The sequence below is a fragment of the Beta vulgaris genome, chromosome 3 (assembly GCF_026745355.1).
Source record: "Beta vulgaris subsp. vulgaris cultivar EL10 chromosome 3, EL10.2, whole genome shotgun sequence".
Lineage (NCBI taxonomy): Eukaryota > Viridiplantae > Streptophyta > Magnoliopsida > Caryophyllales > Amaranthaceae > Beta > Beta vulgaris.
This window is the reverse complement of record NC_079204.1, coordinates 50489182-50513709: the sequence shown is the minus strand read 5'-3', so window position 1 is coordinate 50513709 and position 24528 is coordinate 50489182. Positions and strand designations below refer to the sequence as shown.

Here is a 24528-nt window from a genome sequence, read left to right as displayed (position 1 = left end):
AAACAGAGCACTTCTTATATCCTGATTTGAAGGGGGGTGACTAAGACAGAGTTGATTATCAAAAGGACTCCGATCATAACTATCGGAATACATCTTTTGAGTGGTGTACAAATATGCATAATTAAAACTCACGAATATGATGTTAAGGTCGAGCTCTTCCCTAATCTCATTTCCATAAGTGTCTTTAAGGCAACGGATATAACTTTTTTGCCGTTTTATAAGAGCACTCTATGAAAGAATGTCGTGTTTCTTTCCCCTTGGGTGGACCACTCTATCTTGCTCTTAAGTAACCAAATCAACTCCTCTTGTTGGAGAATTTGAATGAATTCATTTTGGAGGGACTCTTCAATTTGGAGGTGGTGGAAAGAAGCGGGGCTCAATTGGAGGTAGTTTTGGATCCCTGTTAAGCGCGCTAAAACCCTCTTTTTCTTTGCATAGATATTTCCAAATACCGAGATATTCCACTAGGTTAATTGCACACCTACATTTTCAATTTTGCTTTCAAGGTCATGGCTCTCAATGTTCCAGGCTGCTATCATGACATTTGCAAATGAGGGATCCTGAAGCTACATTGGCTCAACTCTAAAGGGTTTAGGGCCTAAGAAAGGAGGGGGTTTATCAAATGTGCAAAGAATCGGGGTATGGTCCGATGTAATGCGAGGAAGGTGCCAAACACAGGAATTTGGGAATCTAGCTACCCACTCCCAATTCCCTAACCCCACGGTCAAGCCTTTCCGAGATAGGATTATTTTTCCGTTTGTTTATCCATGTAAACTTAGGTCCGTTAAAGCCTAGATCGATGAGATTGCAAGAGTTTATAGTGTTTTTAAACAAATTTGCACGGCAATGGTTAATGGGTCTTCCACCCCACTTTTCGCTTTGAGTAACAATTTCATTAACGTCACCTATAGTTAACCACGTCATTGATATTTTTTCGGCAATTCCACACAGATCATCCCAAAGTAATTTACGATTTGCAAAAATTGGACTAGCATATATTGCGGAATAAAGAAGGGGTAAGAATTTACCTTGACCAATGCATGAATTCCTTGAGCAGTATGATGAATAATGTGAACATTAACCCAGTTAGAGTTCCACGTCATCAAAATGTCACCCGCATAGCCTACAGGGTCCACGAGAAACCATGAATCAAAGGGTAACGTGCCAAAGATGTTGACAGTGTGGTTACGGTATGTTTTGATTTCGGCCAAGATAACAAGGTCTGGCATATTATGACTGATGAGATGAAGGAAGTTCGACTTGAAGGTTGACCTTGCCAAACCCCTCGCGTTCCAGTAGAGTGTAGACATATTATTCGGCAGGTACGGTTTGTGCCTCAGCGCTTGTATGGTTCCCGTTTGTTCTTGGTCCCAAAGATTGACCAAACCCACCTGTTTCTTTGGGGTAGCACTTGCATTTCGGTGGATCGTGGGCTTCTTATGCCTTTTTCCTCTTCCCAACGCGAGAGCAGGGTCATTTGCTTTAACATCAGGAGGTGGTGCATGGCCATTAGTGCATTCGTGTTGCTGTATGATGTCCATCCGATTGCCATCCCTTTGAGAATTACCTTTTTCCAAACATTGAAAAGGAACGGTTTCGGGTTGAGCCAAGGCCCGAGTTGGTGTAATATCTCTTTCTCTTCTTCCTTTACTCCTCCCTCTCTCTTTAACACCCAATTTAGCACAATCCGTGGTATTATCGGGAGATGCGCTGCATCTTGCACTTGAGGGAGATGTGCTGGTTCGAATGTGTCTATTGCCGGTACATGACTAGTTTCATGGTGACGTTGGCTGTCTTTGGATTCAGGATCAATGCTTTCACTTCTTCGAAGGTTAGCTCGTAAAGAAATTTCCCCTCCTTCCGTAGATAATAAGTTGATCGTATGTCCACTTCGGGAAGGAGACGGAAGCTGGTCTTTGTGAAAAGACATGAAAACTGCCACTCTATTCTCTCTATGTACGGGGGAGAGCGAGGTGGAGATTCCGAGGGGGATTCGTTGATGGATGGGGACGACAGTGGTGGTGGGGATAAGTCTGTCCGAACCAGACAAATGATAATGCTGCATTTTTGTTTTGAGCTTGACTTTGGAGGTTGGGTGAGAGACGTTGTGTGGAGAGGGATATAATAGGTTGACTCTTTTCTTTATGTGTTGAAGATGTGAGGGGGGATTTTTTAGGAGAGAGACTATGTATGACATTTTTCGAAATTTGGTTGGATAGAAGAGGAGGGTTCACAGGGATTTCGCCAGGTAAATCTTGGAGAGCAGAAAATGTATTTTCATGGAGATGTGTTGCTTTTTTTAGTTTAATAAGACTTCTGAGATGATAACATAGTAAGTGAAGAGGTTTCTTTATTGTTTTCGGTTGTGGCGGGAACTAGACTTTCCTTTCTAGTGATCCACTTTTGAGTGGTGGGAAGTGGGGTTACAAGGTTTTGACTTTTGTTTAAATAAGTATTTTGGATTTTGTTCCCCAAAATCCAACGGTTGGGGACCACTTTGGGTTGCCGGAGCAACGACGGGGGCGGGGGGGGGGGGGGGTTGTATGTTTTTTTCACTATGACCAAATACATTACAACAACCACAAAACCATGGCCCTTCTAAGATTGTAATTTTTTGGTAAAACTTCCCCAGCCACAAACCTTTTGGTGGTGCTTTTCCTTCCTCCACTAATACACAAAGCTTGGCATAGCGTTTTCCTTCCCCTTTAATGGATGCATGGTCAATCTTTAGTAATTTGTCAATTGTCTTCCCCATTAACTCAAGCATATCTTCCCTATAGAACTCAAGAGGAAGCTCCTGTAAGGCAACCCAAACCGCTCCTAATTTGGGTATTGTTTTCCAGGGTCGAAAACCCGGTTCTCAAATTTGGGTCCAAAGATGAAAATTTTGGACCATCCATGGCCCCTTGGACAAGATATTTGTTTGTTCTTCAATGGTGGCACATTTAATGGTGCAAAAACCTTTACCCAGTGCAATGAGATTTGGAGAACTATTCCATTTTCACAGTTTCTTCAATTCAGAGGCCAAATATTCTTTTGCGAAGGATTTACCCACTAGCTTCACAATCACAGCCATAGCTCATGGCTCTGTGATGGTCTTATATTTCTCCATAGATATGGGAATAAAGATATTGTCTTCCATCTCTTCTACAGGAGGAGACACGACAAAAGAGAGGGTGAAGGGTGGGGTGAAAGATTTTTGGGGGGCAGGCATAGTCATGTTCTCCGATGACAAGAGAACCCGACTAAAGGATATTTCAAGCAAGGCATGGGTAGGGAGGAAGATGGTGGTCTTGGAAGGTGGTGGCCGGGTCAGGGGGTTTTGGGTGGGTTGGGAGAGGGACCTGATTCCTGGTTTCAGAGCAGACCCCGTCGGCGGGGTTGGAGGCCATACATTTAGAGGTTTGTGCCTTGAGGGCTGGTTCGCTCTCTTCTCTCTCTTGGTCTTTCTCTCTCATCGCGCCCGATGTTCAGTTATCTTCCTTTAGTTAGCCTTAGCTTTGTGCCATGTTTACCCTTTGTTTCAAACCCAAGTTGACTCATGAGTTACTTAACCTTTGTGCTACAAGGCAGATTTAGCTCCAAACCCGCAATCTTGAGGTTTAAGTGTCGATTGATAGGAATTGCAATATGTAATTAAAGTCTTGTGTCACAATAATTTTGAAGTATAAAATTACATGAAAAGTATATTTCAGATTAATGTTACCAGGATCGAGATCCTACTTTGGATCATAGGGATTGGTAAGATCGAATCGGCAGAATCAGATCGTAAGATCCTACAATTGGGTAAAATAGAAATAATTATGGTAGAATATGGTAATAACCTCATGTTAAAAATTTACACATATTAATAATGACTTATTTCATTAACAAATGGTGATACTTTTTCAATACTATAAGATTGAACTAACATGCAACCAAAATCTAATAGGAAAAATATAATATTTGAAATTACTTTATGACTTTTTAACGATATGATCAGATCGTAGAAGCGTAGTAAGATCCTACCATATGATTTTTTGTGGTTGGGTAGGATCGAAAGATCCTACAAAAATTAAGATCCTACGTAGGATCGAGATCGATGAGGTCCTTCCCGATCGTAGAATCTTAGGATCGTAAGATCCAGATCGGGATTTTAACAACAATGTTTCAGATACTATTTGACAAAAAAATAAAATTAAATAAAGATTGATATATAAGGTACTTTCGGGCAAAAAAAACCTTAAATATGTATGAATCTTGAAACTCAAGCCTCCTTCCTCTTCCTAACCACTAACCATTTTATACCCATATTCAAGTTGTAACAATAATTTAGAAGAAGACAGATTGATAGGATAGTGTAATAGTTGATGATTAAAGTGCAAGTACATGACCTTGCAGCAATGATCAATATAATGGCTCATGGGCCATGGCTGCATATTAAATATTAGTTCAAGGACAATATTATCACGCATCAAGACATTATCGGGAGAAAGTTGGAGTTAGATTTGACACTAAATTATATCGATCTCAATTATCTGCTATACTAATCACATGTACCGTGTACTATGAGGCATGAGCTAACAGCTAAAGCTGTCTCGCTTCTACTTCAAGACATCAATGTATACTCAAGAAATTATGTAGCATCACTAAGAAGTAATCAGTGAACTTAAAGATCCGAATATAATTTACAGCAAAAATTATTAAAAGAGACTGACTAATTTTAGTATAAAAGAGACTTAGTCACTAAATGGATTAACCTAGTTACCGAAAGAAATTAACCTAGTCACTATTGGACTAATTTTCTTTTTAATATTGGACTTATCATTGCTAATCTCTATTACATAAGGGAAGGGGGAGCAACGGTGTCCTCTTTTGAACTGACTATTTTACCCCCCTTCCCTTTCTAAATTACAAAAGGAATCTCAATACCAACATGGGGGTCAAACAAAGCCATCGGAAATTAATTTTCATTTACAAATCACTCATAGAATTGAGAAAATCACGTTGTAAAAATCACGCAAATCACTCAAATGATCAGGAAACTTTACAAAAACTAAAAATTAACTTACAAGCAAAACTAATATACTAGGACGTCAATACATACAAAAACATTCACAAAATTCACTTATAAATCATTATTCTCAATAACCATTCACAATTACATACTCATAAATATTACCTATAAACACAAATTTGAGAAAAACATAAGATTTTGACAGTGATATCACACATTCGTCCATCGACGATTTGCAAACTTTCAAACAGGTACATAATTCTTTTAATCTTCAAAGTTATTTCACATTAGTCGACTATTATGTAGTTGAAAAAATGGAGATAATAGTAATTGGTTGAAGAGGGCTTTTATATAATTAAACTTAAATTTGATTCATTTTCATATAAAATCAGAAAACAAGATGTGTGTGAAATTTGAATCATTTATGACACATTTAGTTCTTTTTTTTCTAAAACTTCCAATATTAAATTTTTGCCCAAAACTTTCGCAAAATATCCATGTTCAGAAATAAATTTTGGAAAACAAAACAATATCAAACCTTTTTGCGAACAACTTTTGCAACAATCCATTTTCAGAAAAAAAAAATTACATTAATTTGCGAAAACCATTTCATGCGAAATCAGATTGTGTATGAAAATTTTAAAATTTCATTTCACATATAATTGAACTCAAAGTGTTAAAATTTAGAAAAAGGAGAAAAATTTAAAATGCCCATTTCATGCGAAATTAGATTATGTATGAAAAACTTAAAATTTCATTTCAATTATAATTGAAACTCAAAGTGTTGAAATTTAGAAAATGAGAAAAATTAAAATGACTATTTCATGCAAAATCAGATTGTATATGTAAAATTTTAAATTTCATTTCAAATATAATTAAAACTCAAAGTGTGAACATTTAGAAAAGGAGAAAGATTAATCTTCACGATTTAAGTGGCAAATAAGTATGTGGACCAACTGTTCCTGGTTAACAAGCAAGATTTTTTTAATAAAAAATCCTCCTAAATTAGATCAGACATGTGCACAAGTTTTATTGTTCAAAATAAAAATAACCCAAACCAACCCATCATGATTCATTTGGATGTATCCTCGCACGCATCGCGTGCACAAAAGGCTAGTTTTAATTTAAAAGTAGGCAATCTCTTACAAGACAAACTCAATTTACAGTTGTAGAATTTATGCATACTGTCGTGATTTTTTTAAAAAATTATAAGAAATTTATAAACATATATAGATTCCTAGAATCTTAATAGTCGTATTGAATATAAAATCGAAGATTTGAGATTTTTTTTTTTTTTTTTTTTTGTTTGGTAGATCTTGGAGATGCGCTCTGCACAAAATCAATGGAATATGTTCAAGAATGAGACAAGGAGAGATAAGAACAGAATAATATTCACATCAGATTTCCATTCTCTTAAAAACTGTCCAATGTACATTTTTCTATTTGTATAGCCAAAAAAAGGAACCATAATCAATGAGGTAAAACTTCTTTCAGATATCAGTACAAAGAATACAGCATATGTTTGTCAGTTTTTTTTTTTTTGGACGCACAATAACAGTATGAATCACTAAATTGACAATTTACAGCCACGGAGCAGATATATGACCAGGCAACCTCAAGATAATGAAGCTAGGGAAAACAGGAGCCTGCCTTTTTCTAAACCCTGGAGGTGCCTCCATGGTCCTTCTCAACGTGCTCAACAAGAGCAACGGGATCTCTAAATCCTTTGCTGCATTTCGGGCATACATCAATTGACAACTTCCTTACACTGCTGCGGTTATTACTTCTTTCATGAACTTTCTCAACATGCTCCACGAGAGCTGTAACTGATGAAAACCTCACGTTACACTGTGGGCACACTTCCTGGCCTCCCGACCCACCAGTGTTCACGGTACTATTACTGCCTTGCCCAACCTGAAGTGTCTGGTTAAAATCACTACTCAACTTTGCCATGCCTGCTTCAGCTGAGGCTCGGGCCGATGAAGCAGCACTAACGAATCGGGACCATGCTGATGATTTTGATTGGACTGGTTGATTGGACCGTGACACTTCTTTTCTACTAGTGGTGTTCAAGAGACCCATGAATGGGAATCCAGTGTTGGATTTTGGGGGTCCAGAACACTTGTGATCGGGTCCAAATCGATGTTTCAAACAATGATCTATTTTACAATCCTTGCATTTGACAGTATTGGAGAACACGAGGGTTTCCTTACAGCCTGTAACAGGGCATTTCCTCTTCTTGGTTACTTTCTCGTAATTTTTTGGGTCGCAGGCGGTGTTGACATGAGATTCCCAAGTGATGTTTGGGTCTTCATCTGGTATCAAGCGAACTCCTTTGGCACAAAGTGGGCATATCACGACAGTGACACCTTGGTTGTCACCATGTGGACATTGATGCTGCTTGTAGCTTCGATGCTCAAGGCAAAATACCTGTACGAAAATCAACATTTTGTTGATCAAAGAGTATTATGACATATAAGTGGCTTAGACACCAAATCCCCGATGTACAATGGACAATTCACGATGAAGTCTACTAAATTAGGAATAAGAGTCTAAGCTTATGTAGCATATGCACAAAATCCAAATAGTGGGTCTTACAAACATAACATTTGCAAGAAGAGTATCCTCGACAAACTTGGATAGACATGTAGAGCAGGCTTAATTTCACTAAAACAATGCACAAAGGACAAATTAAATGACCAGGATATAGGAAAGAAAATGTATTAGAAAAACAAATAAGCATTACATGCTCTATGTTACGAGAAGGCCATGAATCAGAATCCAAATCTTAGGAAAGCAGATATTTCAGCTCCAGCCAATAACCGACATAACAGAGAAAACGTGATAGCGCCAAGTCAAGATCTTATCAAATTAAATATAACAGATGCTACAACCATGTCATTGTCAATCAGATTAGAGATCACATGCATATCTTTCACAGCTTAAAAAGCATAAAAGAAGACATTAGTAGGACATCAAACTTACAAAAGGCTACCATAGACAACTAATAGAAGGATTCAATGAGAAAACTGCCCAACAATATTTTGACCAATGTACAGTTGTATCGAGCAGATCTAAGCAACTGTCTGGCAGATGGAATGGATCAAAAGCTGACAGCAAAGACATTCTTCTATCAATATGTTCCAAACATCAAATAATTTGCCAAAATTCATGTTGACATTATTAACTTTATTTTGTTTGGGAGGAGGGGAGTGAGGGGGTTATTGAAAGTAGTATTACTTCCACATGAACAGATGATGGCCCAGGTGAAACCCCTAAATGGTAGGCCACCAATTAGTATTTCTCAAACTTACCAGCTACAAGCATGCCAAAGGCATATGTCTAGAAACATTGCAACACAAGATCTGGGATTCAGATGCGCCACTAGTCCAGAGTCTGACCATACCAAATAGTAATAACAGATCCAGGGAAAAAAAACTTAAATTAATATGATCCGATTTAAGGAATATAGAGCACCGCTCCACCCTATATATCGTATACATGGTGTAGGACAAAGAAGAGGATTTTCCACCACCTATTTTACAGGGCTATCTTTACCCTTTAGCATGACAATGTGACACTTTTGCAGCTTATTAATCGATATGCTACCTTTTGCTCTTCTTTTAGGTTTGTGACAAGAAGCAAGAACCACTTAGATAGAAGTACTTCCACCGTTTAATAATACTCGCTACACTTTCCATTGTGGAAAGTTTCACATTACTTGCTACACTTCTTTTTTGATCGATAAAATCTCTCTATCTCTATCATCTCACATGAGTCCATTTTCTTTTTACTCTCTACCTCTCTCTTCTCCAAAAATTGCTTAGGAATCTGTAAATTGAAAAGTGTAGCGAGTAATATGAAACGGAGAAAGTATAACACATGTGGGATTAAAAGCAACCTTCTACCAGAGGCGGATTCACAGGGGGTACAGTGGGTACAGCTGTACCCCCATTCCCCAAAACTTTTTTGAAGAAAATAAAAGCAAAAGGGTAAAAAAAAAAAAGTTACACTGTATCCTCTCTTTCTCTCTCCTCTGGGCTCTCTGTCATTCATAACATTATTTTTCCTTCTCCCTCATCCTTTTTCCTCTCTGAAATCAACAATGGACATTGAAGGATTATCGATAATCTGTGCCGGCATCGGTTCTTTTGATAAAGATGAAGATGGTAATATTGATTACATCAAGGAAGAATTTTGCTTAGGTAAAAATATGCTTTACGAAAAACCCTAATTTGTTTGTGGGAGCTGATTTTTGTCATTCATTGATTTAATTGTTTGCTGAATTTCGTTTATTTGTTAGATAATTTGAAGGATTTGTTGAGGTATTTGCGCCGTGATGATCCGTCGACTAGGGAATAGGGATGAAGATCTGTTTATATCCCCTTTTCTTTTCTGATTACGGCTGGAGTGTCGCTCGCCGGATATTGCTGACCGCCGCCTGCGGAGGCCGGTCGCTACTAACCCAGAACGGCAGAACGCCAGTCGCCAGAAACCCAGAACAGCAGAACCCTACTGGTTGAGGTATTTTTTTATATTTCTGTTAATTTATAGAACTTCTCAATTTTTTTTGAATGGAATTTGGAGATATGATTAGAACTATGTTAGATGTGAACTGATGAATGGATTGATGTGCATTGATATTTTGAATTGAAATAAGAAATTATGAAAAATGAAATTTCAAGTGCAATTGTGTGAAATATGGAAATTGAGGTTACTTGAATTGAAATTAGAGATTAGAAATTGTGAAATTGAAATAGAGGTTGTGAATTGAAATTAGTTGAATTTGAAGTATTGTGAAATGTAATTTGAAACAAGGGACTTTGGAATTGATATCTAATAATATGTTTACTTTATACTATATTTGGAAGATGAAAAAAAAAAAGTTTACAATCTTTTTGGAAGAGAGGTGGATGAAAATCACAAAAGTCGTCTTTTAACTCAAGTATTGGCATTGTATTTTGATTTGAATTTTTAGTCGTAAATTCACTCGGATAATTCCGTACCCCCATCCCGTAATTCCTGGATACGCCACTGCCTTCTACAATGACGCCTCTCCACTCTCTACAATCACATCATAACTTTTTCCCCTTGAATTGCTAAGAGGCTATTTTTGCTTGAGCTTTACTGGGTTTTTTGGCCTACAACTTTACAACAAATAAAAAGTAGATAACCAATTTATCCAAAATTCCAAAGTCAAAAATTGCCTGCAATCTCAATGTTGAGGGGACCAAAAAGCTCTTTGACAACAACAAACTAACCCAGAAAAACCCATACAGCTCGACCAATATAGGAAACAATAGTAAGGATTTTGCGTACTTTTGAATGGAATGTTTTCTATAAAATGTCAAATGCGATAAATCTCCTATTCTCCAGTAGCAAATAGTGTTTTTCTTCATTTATATTATCACTATGGAATCATGTCATAAGGAAAACACATGTTTGATAACATACCCAATATAATTACTTCAATCTAACCATTTCTTAAGTTCAATTCTAAGTAGTAATATACTATTTGGGAAAAGACGAAGTCAACGTACAAGTTCGATCAAACAAAAATCTATGAAAACTCTAAAAAACAATAACATTTAGGCATAAATATTTAAACCCAGAATTAATTTCAGAAATTAGAGAGAAAAAAAGACCTGGTGGCAACGGTCGCAAGTGAAAGGGAGGAAATCAATTTGCTTGCAATCATCAACGAAGCAGTGTTTTCCCAAGTTTGGAAATGCCGGAGTTCCCATTTTATTTTCCAAAGGAAAAAACAATCGAATCAAAGGAAAGAAGTTGTTAATTTTCTTGGTAGCAAAGAATTGAGAGGAGATTGAAATGAAAGAAATTGGAGAAAATTGAATGTGTGTTATATTCTAAGGGAAGTTATATGCTTAAGATTTAATGTCGGCGGAATTCGAGAATTCGATAACTCCGGCGAATTCCCGATTCCGCGTAAAGGGGAAGGAGAGAGGAAAAGAAGAAGTCTTGGTTTTGGTGGTAGACAAGGACAACTAGTCAACCATTTCTTTTTTTTTTTTTTTTTTTTTTTTGACGCCAACCATTTCTTTCTTTTCCATTCCTTTCTTTCGTTTTTTTAATTTAAGTCGTGTTACTCCTTTAGTTTTTTTTTTTATTGTTCTTACTTAGAATCTTGACCCTATTCATATTCGAATTTTTTGCATGCGATGCATGCTTGAATATTTTTCGAAACAGAAACTCGATTTTCTTCGGCATAAGAGTCAAAATTTGTGTGTTCTTAAGAACAATGATTTGTAAGTGAATTTTGTGAATGTTTTTTTTTTATGTATTGACGCCCTACTATATTAGTTTTGGTTTGTAAGTTAATTTTTAGTTTTTTGTAGAGTTTAGTGATTTGCGTGATCTCTTGAATGTGATTTAGAAAGGAATTTGTAAAGTTTCCCAAGATAAGTGATTTGGGAGTGATGTTGAAATGTAATTTTCAATAGCTTTGTTTGAATCCCCATTTTGGTATTGATATTATTTCTGTAATTTAGTAAGGGAAAGGGGGTAAAATAGTCAGTTCAAAAGAGAACACTATAGGTCCCCCCTTCCCTTATATAATAGAGATTTAGAGAGAATCTTCTCAATTTTTTTCAAATTATAAGAAAAAATATAGTTATGTGGGATCTTATTTGATTCGTCTCAATTAGTATATTATTAATATTCAATCGTTATAATTTTTACTAATATATAATAAAAAATATTTAAGTTTAAAGATGTGCAGATGTGCATAGAAAAGTGAGAAAGATTAAAAAAAACAGAGGACGTAATTGGTAACTCACCTAAAAATGTTGACCCATATTGGATAATGATCCAAACCCGTAATCAATTACACATACTTGAACTAAACTTGAATTGAGTTCATTTATCATACATCCTAGGCTCCTAGGCCCTAGCTAGGGGTGTTCATGGGTGGTTAACCGTCTCGAAATAATATTTCGGTTCGGTAACAGGAAGTTTCGGTACGCTCTTTTTGCGAACCGTAACCGTAACCGTTTAAACCGGTTACCGCCTAAACGGTAACCGCTTTTTCGGTACGGTTTTTTGGTTAACCATTAACCGTTGTTTAAGTTATACTATTATGTTTTACTTAATGTACATATATATTTTCAATTTTTTTGTGCATATATTTTAATATTATATATACTCTAATATAAAATGTATTATAAAGTGGATAATAAATCAATTGGAAAACATAACTAACACTAAGAATTCACTTCATTTCCTAATTACAGTGTTTCTATATTAGTACTAGAGTTTCTAAATAATTACATACTTCCTCTAATTTTTGTAACTTAGCAACAAATATTAGAATTAATGTAATTGTTTGAAAATGTTTCACAACAATTAAATAGAGAAAAAAATATTTCGGTATTTCGGTTAACCGTTTACTCAAAAATCATAACCGTAACCGTACCGTTTAACCGCTAATTTTTCCGGTTCGGTAACCGTACCGTTCAAACTTTTTTTTGTCGGTACGGTAACCACCCATTTGGACCGGTTTTTCGGTATTTCGGTTTCGATTTTTTATGAACACCCCTAGCCCTAGTTAGTGTACTACCATATGCACTAATTTTTGTATATTTGGTTTTTTCTTTTTTGAGGGGAAACAGTGAGAAATATTATTAATCAAGATCAAGTTCAGCCAAAGCTAAATACACTTTGCGAAAAGTCATCGACATGCAATTGTTCATAGCCATTCAATGGCAAATATCTAGAAATCAAATGAGTCACCGTGTTCCCACACCTTTTCACATGAGAAAAAGTAAACGAGATAAAATCAGCCCCCAACACACTAATGTCTTCATGAATCAAATCAATGGGAGCTCTACCAAATGATCGCATATTTAGAGCCCTAACAAGGTTCAATGTATCCACTTCTAATTCGACACTTGTATACCCTAATCCTCGTGCAATGACCAACCCAAATTTCGCCATCATCGCCTCGGCCAAAGCTGATGTCCAGCGCGCCTGAACTTGACGAACAACCACAACACGTACCGTACCATAGTCACGAATCACCACCCCTAGGCCAACACCATCATCGCACAATAGTGCGGCATCCGTATTCACTTGCACAGCTCCATCACGTGGTTTCACCCAGTTGGAGCGAGATGTCACGCCCGCCAACCTAGCATGCCACGCAGAGACATCCCCCACATAGCCCTTATAGTCATTAACCAGACGCAAAAAACCAAGGGCACCTACCTGAGCATTCTTCCACGGCTCAGCGTGGATCATAGAGTTGCGGTAGGACCAAGCAGCCCATGCAAGGCTTGCGAATGAAAGTAAATCAGTGCGATTCAGCTTAGAATGCATCCACATAAATAGTTCCACAAAAGATGAAGTTGTACAATCCACAAGAAGTTGTTGAAATGGAGAGGATTCCCAAATAGAAGAAACAAGGGAACACTTACCAATCGCATGAACAATTGACTTAGCTTGTCCCATACAATAAGTATAAGTTCCATCCTCAATAATATGTCTATCACACAATCGACCCTTCGTAGCAAGAGCCCCAACATAAGCACGCCATAAAAAGTGAGCAAGTTTCAGTGGTCCTCCTAAATTCCAAATAACTGACCAAGCATCACCATTCCTCCCTCCAGATCAATTTATCCAACCTCGCAAATGTCCCAATCTACCAAGCCAATACCCCGACTTGGTTGTGAATATTCCATCTTTTGCTGGCCACCAGTATTGAACGTCAACAAGATGTTGTTCACTCAAAGGTATCTCTCTAACCAAGGTCGCGTCCTCCTCCGTGAGATGGTGAGCCAAAGCTGCCTCATCCCAACTTCAATCTTCATCAAAAATCCGCGAAAACCAACTCGACCGGGCTCTTCACATTCGGTGTAGGGACAACCGAGTTCGATTTCACACTCGGATACTAGCTCCATTTCCAACTCGCCACTTTAATCCCTCGAGAAGCAAGGACTTAGCACCCCAAATACTTCGCCACACAAAACTAGGATCATAACCTCTTCGCTAATCTAAGAAATTATCATTCTTGAAATAACGTGCTTTCATAACTTGGTGCGCTAAACCCCCACTATCACACATCAAGCACCATCCTTGCTTGGCTAACAAAGCTTGGTTAAATTTTTTCAAATCCCTCCTCACCACGTGCGACACGTGCGAGACCACGACCTCACCCTTGCGAGCACCACTCCAGAATTCATCAGCACCATCTTCAACCATCAACAGTTGCGAAATTCGAAAAACAAATAAACAAGTAATCAAAAATCACAAAAAAAATTGAATATTCCACCACTTAACTCGGTATGAACTTTGTTCCTAACAACATTATAACGTAGGGTAATCGAAAATTGAATTTAATTTGATTATTAGTAGGGTGGGGGTTTTTCTCTGAAGGTAAGGGTAGGGAAGGGGTTGTTCGCGGAGAGGTGGACGGTCGTTTGCGAGGGTAAGGTTTTTATTTGTAGGGGATGGGGTGGGGAAGGGATCGTTCGTGAGGGTGGGGTTATTGTTTGTTGGGGGTGAGGTAGGGGTGGGGAAGGGGTTGTTTGCGGGGGTGGGGTTGTTGTTTGCAGGGGATGAAAATGGGGGTGGGAAAAGGGTTGTTAATAGGGGGAATAGGGGTGGAGGTTGTTTGCTGCTGGAAGGGGTGGTTCCAACCGAAAGGGGGTGGTGGAGGTAGTGGCAATTGTTGGTGACTAGTGAGGCAGGGGAGATAAAGAGAAACAACGGGCATAGATTGGAGAAAAAAAGAGAAATAAAAAAATTATCGGTTTTTTCACCAAATACCCCCGAGGCCCCGACAAATTTAGAAATTCACCATATACACTCAATGTTTCAAAAATGCACCATAAACCCTTGAGTTTTTGAAAACGTGCACCAGATAACCTTTTCCTAACTTCCGTTAACTCATTGTTAGCTTTATTTACTATTTTGCCATTATTAACCATAAACCCTAATTCTAATCTAACCCTAACTCTAACTTTAACTCTAATCTTAAACCTAAACCATTACCCTAACCCATAACCCTAACCCGCCCCTAACCCTAACACCCTGCCAGCCCCCAACCCCTCCCTTTCCCCTCCACCCCAGCCCAAGCCCCCACCCCCTCCCCTCCACTGCCGCTCCCCCCACCCCCTCTCATCCCCTCCGATCCCCTCCACCGTTGCTCCCCCAGCCTTCCCCGTCGATTTCCCAGTCGCTCCCCCCAACCCTCCCAGTTGATTTTCCAGTCGCTCCCCCCACCACATCCCCGTCGATTTCCCAGTCGCTCCCCGCACCCCCTAGGGTTTAGGATTTAGGATTAAGGGATAGGATTAGATTAAGGGTTAGGGTTAGCTTACGGTTATGGTTAGGTTAAATTAGGATTAGAGCTTAATAATGGTAAAATCTTAAATGAATCTAACGGTGGGTTAACTGTAGTTAGGAAAAGGGTATATGGTGCACATCTTTCGAAACTCAAGGGTATATGGTACTTTTCTGAAACATTGAGTGTATATGGTGAATTTGTTAATTTGTCGGGGTTATTTGGTGAAAAAAAACCCAAAAATTATTTAATTTTACCAATTCACCGGTTTTATGGTTCAAAATGAGCGAATAGTGGTAAAAGATTGGATCTTTGCGCTGGGAACCATATGATGTTACGCACCCCCAGTTTCATAAAAACAACGAGGCCAAGGAGATATATGCTCGAATGAGTCACATATGTCCTGGATTAACAATGTTTCACTATCGTCATCAGTCTCGAACAACGCATCAGTCAAGGTACTCAAATTGGGGATGAAATTATGGGCCATAATCTCAATTTTGTGTTTAAGGATGAAGATGAGAGCAGGCGATCTGGGATTTAGTCGCAAATTCTAGGATTTCTGTGTTAGGGTTCAAGAATAGAGAGGAAATAAAGAAAGAGCGAAGAGAAAGTTCAAAAGTTCGAGAGATGTGGAGGGTTGGGTTGATTTAATTATTTTTTTTTTTGGGTTGGGGGGGGGGGGGATTGATTTAATTTGGAGGGTTGAATCTGAAAAGTGGTTGAGTTTAATGAATTGTGGTGGGAATCATTAAATTGGACTAATGTGTTTAGGTTTTAATTAGGTTTCACGAATCAAAAAATTATTTTTTAAATAAGGAAAATATTGTCTTTCACCACCCAAAACTTACTAAATAAGAGAATAAAAAAAGTAAATATTATTAAACGGAGGAAGTAATAACTTTGACAAACCATATTGCTCTATAAAACTAGCAGCTTTAATTTACCTTAGTGGGCCACAAAACAACTTTGCACCAACTTTTGGCTGAAAATACATCTAAAATTCACAAGTGAAACCTATCAAAACCATTAGTACTTGTAACTTTCAATTGAAAGAGATTATTGTTGCTTACACAGTTACACTACATAAGCTAACTCAAAGAATTTATAAAAACAGTTACTAATTACAGTAGAAAGATGGTACAACTTCAGCCTTCAGCCAATAAAAACGAAAGTATTTTACGCAATTGATTGTCAAAACGAATCCATATAATACAACTAGAGCTGACAAAACTATGTAGTAGATCCAAACCGGTTGGGAACATTTGGTTCTAGATCCGGAAGTGGATTGATTTGGTAGTCCCTAACTTATTCCAAGTTAAAAGAACACATTTCCCTTATCAATTTTTTAGACCAAAAACTACCTAGTAGCTAATCAATTACGAATCTGTACTGGTGTCTCAATTGTTGAACTTGTCCAAAGAGTTCAAACAAGCCAAAAGCATCGTAAAGTTAAGCGAATACTAAACTAGAGTCAAGTCAGAGAATTTGGTACCAAATAGACTCCTACTTGGTTCCAAGTTAGAAATAATTAATACAAACTTAACTCTTGAAAGACTTCAACAATATCACACCAAAAGAGTTTAGCAATAATTGTACGGGAAAATTGATAGGAAGAGTTTCAATTATGAGGTTCCACCATTTTCAGTCCCAATTGAGGATTATTTCTAAGCAGTCTTAACTATACATTATTTTTGCCAAAATTGATCTCAGCTGACTGGTTACCTGTTTAACAGATTAATTTTTCAAAAAAAAAATTAAATCAGTTTTTTCTTTCTTTTTGTCTCTCCTACCACCTTCCTCCAATGCCACCCCTCCCTCTCCCACCCCCTTCCCGCCCCTGCCACACACCCCCCTTCCCCTGCCACCCCTCCCCAGCCACCCCCTTTGGCTATATGCGAACCACCAACACACAGCAGGGGACGCTAATGGCGGCGGAACAACTCAATGGTTGCAACGTTACCATCTTATAATATTACAAATTCAAAGATTCATCCTACAAGCATTACTAAGCTTTATGATTCTATAAATGGACATAATATAAATATTTTCTAAAATGCTTGTCTTCTACCTAAATTTATCGTCATACCATGAAGTTCTCTCTTTGTTGGTTCTGTTTCTTTATGTAACCTAGAAGCATTTCCTAAAAAATGGTCCAGAATTGTAAGTATGAATGTGGGACATTTGCCAAGTGTATTTTGGCTTTTAAAACATGAATAGAAATATTTGGTGTTAGTGGACACAAGTCATCTTAGACGACCTCTATAATTTGCTATCAACTTCCTGCAACCTAATTAACCTCCAATTTGTGAAGGTTCTTTTTTTTTAAAATTCATAATATTCTATAGAAATGATTTGTTTGATTAAGTTGATACCAACAACAATGTAAATTTGAGCAAATTGGGACAGAAGCTGCAAGGAGAAAGAAATTGGGTCAGGAGCACCACCACAGACTCCAACACCAGCAAGGCGGGAGAAGAGGAAAAAAACCCAAAACCAATAAGGAGGGTGCAGGAGAGAGGACACGGTGGAGGGAGAAGGAAAAAAAGTTGTGGCGAAAAAAAAAACAAAAAAAAATATTTTACCTATTGTAGCAGGTCATTGACCTAGTGGAACCAATTTGTCAAAAATGAGCATAATTGAGACCGCTCAAAAATAATCCTTAATTGAGACTGAAAATGACAAAACACCCAAATTGAGACTTTTCTTATGGATTGCAATGGGACGGGTATGCCCAAGTGGGGTAGGGATTGATCTAGTTTTGGTAGGGATGGGACAGTACGAGACGAGCAATGGGATTAAAATCCTACCCATAATGGGCAATGGAGCGGGTATGAATTTTATGCTATCCTCGCCCCATCCCCACGCCCCAATATATATACGATTAAAATTTTAATTATATACTTATATTATTAATAATTTTATCTCGCAAAATATAAACATATGGGTATGACATAAGTACAAAACAGGTGCAGATACCCATATCATGCGAGTAGTGGAGGTAAAGATGAAGTAGATACAATGCAGAAATGAAGCAAAAACGGGTGTGGGTATCCATGCGGTTGGTGGGACAAGGATGAATACAAATACATATCTGATGGAGCAATATGAGTCTAGAATTTCCACCCACAATAGGTGGTGGGGCAAGGATGGGGATTGAAATTTTATACAAATGCAAATGTGGAGTATCATCTTCCGCACCCTCCCCACCCAATTGCTATCCTTAATTGTTCTTATCAATTGTTCCTAATTTTACCATGTATGAGAACTGCAAATAGTTACATATGATAATTAATTTCTTCTGAACTAATTGCTGATTTGTGGGAATATAATACTTAACAAATTGGGTAACAGAGATGTACTGGCGGCACCATTGCAAAGATAACTCATTGTAGGTTTTCGCGATTAGTACCAAAGGACCTCAATCCAAGTTGCAGCTTACTAGTACAGGAAGTAGTATGTTCATCAGGAAGTTCGGCTTTATTTAGTTAACAGAAAACAGTTCCAATTTCTTACTAATTTTCCACTATTCAGCTACCTGCTTCCCCACCAAAAAACTAGAGAAAAATAGCTAAATGAAGATGACGATGACGAGCAGAGAAAGCTACGCTTTCCAGCTTCCCTCCATAAGACAAGGAAAAATTAGAAAACTTTCCCATGAAAAACTCTATGTCTTTGGCTGCCAGTATTCGCCAATGCAAATCACAGTTTGCTACTTCCGGAAAACCTTAACTTACGATGTTGACGACTCTTTAACACAACTTTAAAACCTACTATTGAGAACAACATGATTAAAAACGATTACTAGTTCTCAATTAGCAACTTGAAGACTTCAAACATAAAGAGTTGCATTTATATGAACCTTAAAAAAAGAGTACAAATATCCAGGCATAAAAACAAAACTGCGAGATGAGATGGTTTCTTTTCAGCAAAATAGGCAAGTCATTAAACCAAAGCATCAATAGTAATAAACCTATTAACTCAGATACCTAAAAAAAAAGTTTCTTTGCTGATTCATCTAGATAGAAAAACTTAGGCTTCAACCCTTTCGACATCCTCAATCAAAGTCAGCTTGGCAGTTGGCTTGGAGAGGAAATCAGTGTGCTCTTGGAATGGAGACTTGGTGAAGCGAGTCTCCTTCCATAGATCAGGGGTCAGGAATCCATAGGTCTTCAACAGACAGTCGAAGGTTGCCTGTAAAAGCAAAACCATTACATATAATTCCAATCAATGAATAAGTCAGGCATTAATACAGCAGAAGAAAAAGAAGTAACTAGAACATTAACCACAATAGAAATCCCAAAGTGGGATCTTCGAATTGTGTACAGCAGCAAGTTTCAGATCCAGCACACATGAAGGTCATGTAAATATAAAGCTTGATACACAAACATTGCTTTAAAGGTCAAGTAAGAACACTACACAAAGAATTCGATAAACATTCACATTTCTAAAGCTAGGACACAAAAGACCTCATATCCTACAACCAGGCATCAAATTACACTCACATATTCCTTAAGAGCACAGAAGAAAAAGTGTAACACAGGTAAATGATTTAAACTGAAAACAGAATGCTCATCAAAACAGAGCAGCAGATGAAGTTACAAAACCAAGTCACTATATATATTCCAAACAAACCTATAATAGAGCATATAGAGTAGTACCGCAAGCCACAACCAGATTGATAAAACTATACAAATATAGTCATTTGATTTCCAAATTAGCCAATAATGACCATTGTATATCCAACATTAAACAGTCATGATTCACCCAAAACAAAAAGTCCATAGATTAACATGAATAAAACCCATCATCATATTCATAGTTCAAAGTCATAGAACAATACAACATGAAACCTCCAAATTCAAAACTTTTTCTAGAATAAACTGAGAAACACACTAAAAGATTTCAACCTGTAAATGAGTTAGAACTCCAACAACACCTTAATAACAGGGGTACACCACAAGCAACCTACTTATCTAAATCACACATAATTACTCAATACAACAAAAATCACCCAATATCAATAACAACCTACATTACAATTAACTTTTCACCTTCTGCAACGATAATACAAATACTATAAAGATACAACTACAAACAAAAAAAAACAAAGTATACAATTCTAGTATTTAAGCATAAAAAAATACAACCATAAAAACCTAATTAATAACCACCATAATACATAAATCCAAAACATTCAACAGACCCAAAAAAACACAAATCAACCAACAAAAAAGTTAAAAAACCAAGCACTTCCCATCATAAACACACTACACAATCCAAAATTTACGAAAATACAATTCGATCATAAAAACATATCAGAGACCCACCAAAATACATAGAACAACAATATCGGCATTCACCATAAAAACTATAAATCACAAACAAACTCAAATCAATTACATATAAAATAAATATTCCACAAATTACTCAATCAATACATTCAATAACAATCAATCAACTTACCATTAAATCAATACAAACAAATAAACCAATTAAAACAATTCCCATCATAAACAAACACACTACACAAAATCCACAATTTACACAAAAAAATTACCATCATAAAAACATTCAACATATCAAAAAATTATCACAAATCAACAAACAAAATAAAAAAAAAATTATACCTTGACAAAGTTACCAAGAGTCTTAGTAGATCCGCGAGAAGAAGTAAAAACATCTTCAATACCAGCAAACTGCAACACCTTCTTAGGAACCCTAGCAGCAACAATACCAGCACCACGTGGTGCAGGAACCATCCTAACAGTAACAGACCCACACTTTCCAGTAACCTTACAAGGTACAGTATGTGGTTTCCCAATCTTATTTCCCCAGAAACCTCGTCTCACTGGAATAACACTCAACTTTGCTAATATTATAGCACCACGAATAGCAGTAGCAACCTCCTTTGAACACTTAACACCAAGACCAACATGTCCATTTCCATCACCAACAACAACAAAAGCCTTAAACCTTGTTCTTTGACCAGCACGTGTTTGTTTCTGAACAGGCATAATTTTCATTACCTCATCTTTTAGATTTCCGAGGAGTTCATCAACGATTTGGTGTTCTTTGATGGGAAGTGAGTGAAGGTAGATCTGTTCTACAGATGTGATCTTCTTTTCCTTGACGAGTCGACCGAGTTTGGTGACTGGAACCCACTTTTCTTCCTCGTCACGACGACCGGCGCGACGACGACCTCTTCCACGGTCGCCTCTCCCACGGTCGCCTCTTCCACCGCGGTCGCCGCCGAAACCACGGCCGAATCCACCACGCTCGCCGCCCCTCTCTGCCATTATCGAAATTAGGGTTTGAGAGAGAGAGTTTTTTTTAGGGTTTGAGTGAGAGAGAAAAAGAGGCGATAGAAAGAAATAGCAGAAAGGTTAACTGGGGATGTTTATATATGATGAATTGAAACTAGGGTTTTTTTCAGGTTTTAAGATGATAAATAGAAAACGGGTTTTGGGCTCTTTTATGGGCTTGATTGACCATTTTTACTTTTACAGGTTTTTGAATGAACCGGGTCCTCTTTTTGTAAGAGTAACGTTTTTACCTGTTAAAAAAAAGTAACGTTTTTACTAGGTTTTTTTTTTTTTTTTTTGAACAACGTTTTTACTAGGTTAATAGTAGGCTAATAGTAGCTGGAGTATTTATTATTGTTGTAAGTGTTAGCGATTTGCCTCTAAGAAAAAAAATGTTAGCGGTTTGAGTAATTATTAGCTATCATCTAATAAGATAGAAGACAATTACGTTTTACGAGAATTTGCTTTCATCACAAATCTATCTCATAATATGATAAACAAATATAGTATAAAAATTATATCGTTGGATTTGTCCTTAAAAATACTATAATAACATTGTCCTTAAAAATACTATAATAACATTAATTTTTCAAATTTTTTATCCACGTAAATTGTGAGTAATAAACGGTCAAAGTTCGACCTTGAACATCGTATGCGCCTTATATTTTGAAACGGAGGTAAAAGTTGTTAGCTGTAAAGGTATTACTTCTTTGGTTTCAATTAGTTGTGACACTTTTAAAATCACGGACTTATAGGTAATTTTTGGAGAGGAGAGAGATAGAGAAAGAAAATAAAAGGGTCTGATAGAAAAAAAATATAGAGAAGTTATTACCCAAAATAAAAGTGTCACAACTAAATTGAAACAAAGTAATTCTAATTATAAATATTTGGTAATAGTAGTTGTTAGAGTTAAGCTATCAAAGTGGTAATTGAAAATAGAAGTGTTTTGGTGTTAGTAGATATTGAAATTGTTCAAAATAACCTAGGACATTTATTTAGTGATAAAAAAAATTATTGATTACTTTAATGGTTAAAATATATATATGTTTATTTAAATGTTATAAAGAAAAATAATGTATGCAACCCTTGAAATGGATTTCATACATTGAAAATATTAGGCAATAACTAGATAATAAAAATACGATCAATGAATGTTTTTGTCACTGTATAATTGTTTTAATCTTTATTATAATAGCTTAGACTGCATATGCTTGATCTTTATATATAAAACTTACGTAAGGATGATTATATTTATTACAAATATTAAAATATTTCATAAAAAAGGAATATTTCTCATTCAATGATAAAATTTATAAACATGACATTATGAAATAGGGGAGAAGATTGTAGTAGAAGATTATACACAAGTGAAAAGGTAGGACTTTAAATATTTTTTTACTTAAAAAAAAAAAAGCAACAACTACCAAACAATTATGAAATAGGGGAAAAGATTGCATTTGCACGCTACTCATATGATGAAACATTACATAATGTAATGTTTCAGAAAAGTTACTTAACCTCTATTCCGACCTCTATCTGCTATTATCATCGTTAACTTATCATACACTCACACAATTTCAAGTACCGTTTTAATCATATCCAACCTCTCTACCTACTACCTAATACACTAATGCCAAATAGGGCATGACAACTCTTCTAAACTTAACTAATTGCGAATAGAGATGATCATTTGCGAGTTCATGTTGTTGATGGGTTGGGTTTAGAATTTAACTTTTTTTGCCAATGTGCACGTGATAGGGAAACTAAAACCCTTTTGTTATGGGTATGATGGACCTAACCCATTTTTAAGGATATGGGTCTAGAAATTTGAGACTTATTAGATCTGGATCAGATCTGTGTATCGATGTAAAAAAATGGTTCGGGAACTAATAGATTCCCGCCCCACAAAACCATTTTCTTTTACATTAATTATTATTATAATAATAAATATATAAAGAGCAATGAAAACGAGTCAAAGTCAATGTATGGTGGGTTGGTTTAAATTGGTTTATTAAACATACTCAAAGACAAGCATTTGCCATTATATGCGCGAGCTAAAGTTGAAAATCCGTTTTTGCTTCAATTTTATTTTAAAGGAATTGAATTACTAAATAATTACATGATGGTTGGCTTTATAACCAATTGGCTTAATCTTAACCACTGGTTATCTATCAAGAGACACTAAAAGACACCACTTATCTATAAATATGCTGCCAAATTCCGATTCATTTTTTCAATTCGTAATATGGGATTCAGATGTTGATTTAGTGAAAATTATGATAAATTGTATTTTTTAGAATCTTTGATACATCCAATCCTCCGCGACGCACTCCATGGGCTAAAATAATCTAAATTAACGAGAGAGTTGTATACTCGCTTGTGAAGGCAATTCATACCTTACTATTACATTTGATTATCATATCATGAGCAAATTCTTCAATTAAGTGAAAGTTGGTTAGGAGGAAAAAGCTAATCTTTTTATTTATTTGTTTGGTTGTGAAGAAAGGAAATTGATTTCTATAAGGTCGTGTTTGGTAATAATGATTCCATTTCAATTGCTTCATTTGAAATCTACAAATTCAAATCTCCGAATTCGATTTAAAATATTTGTTTAAGAAAAACTAAGATAATCTTTTGCCAAGCCTTTTGAAGTTCATTTCCAAAATAAAATTAAAAATCACAAAAATAATATTAATAGCAGATTCGTGCGATCGACTTGCTGGAGAATATGGTAGTAAACTAATAATGGTGGAGATATAGTTAAAAGAGGAAATGTGCTTGACCTCTTTCTGCCATGGTTGAGGGTGAGTGGTTTGTAGGAGAGAGAATTTTTTAGGGTTTGAGAGGGAGAGAGGCGGTAGTCCGGTAGAAGGGAAATAGGGAAAAATGAAGGGTGGGGATGTTTATATATGATCAGTGGAAAGTAG

The 24528-nt window shown here is 36.6% G+C and overlaps 2 protein-coding genes and 1 long non-coding RNA gene across 4 annotated transcripts; 1 reads left to right on the top strand and 2 right to left on the bottom strand.

Moving 5' to 3' along the window:
* Positions 1 to 6369: 6369 nt before the first annotated feature.
* On the bottom strand, positions 6370 to 11061 carry LOC104883887 (zinc finger AN1 and C2H2 domain-containing stress-associated protein 11). The gene is made up of 2 exons (XM_010668455.4): positions 10642 to 11061; positions 6370 to 7426 (listed from the first exon to the last, which is right to left on the bottom strand). The coding sequence occupies exons 1-2, from the start codon at positions 10738 to 10740 to the stop codon at positions 6653 to 6655; spliced, it is 873 nt and encodes a 290-aa protein (XP_010666757.1). The 5' UTR covers positions 10741 to 11061; the 3' UTR covers positions 6370 to 6652.
* On the top strand, positions 8912 to 18592 carry LOC125496100 (uncharacterized). 2 transcript variants are annotated; one of them, XR_007272794.2, is made up of 3 exons: positions 8912 to 9201; positions 9300 to 9520; positions 18266 to 18592. It is a non-coding gene; the product is annotated as an uncharacterized LOC125496100 (long non-coding RNA). The 2 variants fall into 2 exon arrangements; XR_007272793.2 differs by lacking the exon at positions 18266 to 18592 and adding an exon at positions 17706 to 18258.
* A 535-nt stretch (positions 18593 to 19127) lies between these two features.
* On the bottom strand, positions 19128 to 21688 carry LOC104883888 (40S ribosomal protein S2-2). Its single transcript, XM_010668456.4, has 2 exons — positions 20927 to 21688; positions 19128 to 19490 (listed from the first exon to the last, which is right to left on the bottom strand). Exons 1-2 carry the CDS (start codon positions 21593 to 21595, stop codon positions 19329 to 19331), a joined length of 831 nt encoding a protein of 276 aa, XP_010666758.1. The 5' UTR covers positions 21596 to 21688; the 3' UTR covers positions 19128 to 19328.
* Positions 21689 to 24528: the final 2840 nt, after the last annotated feature.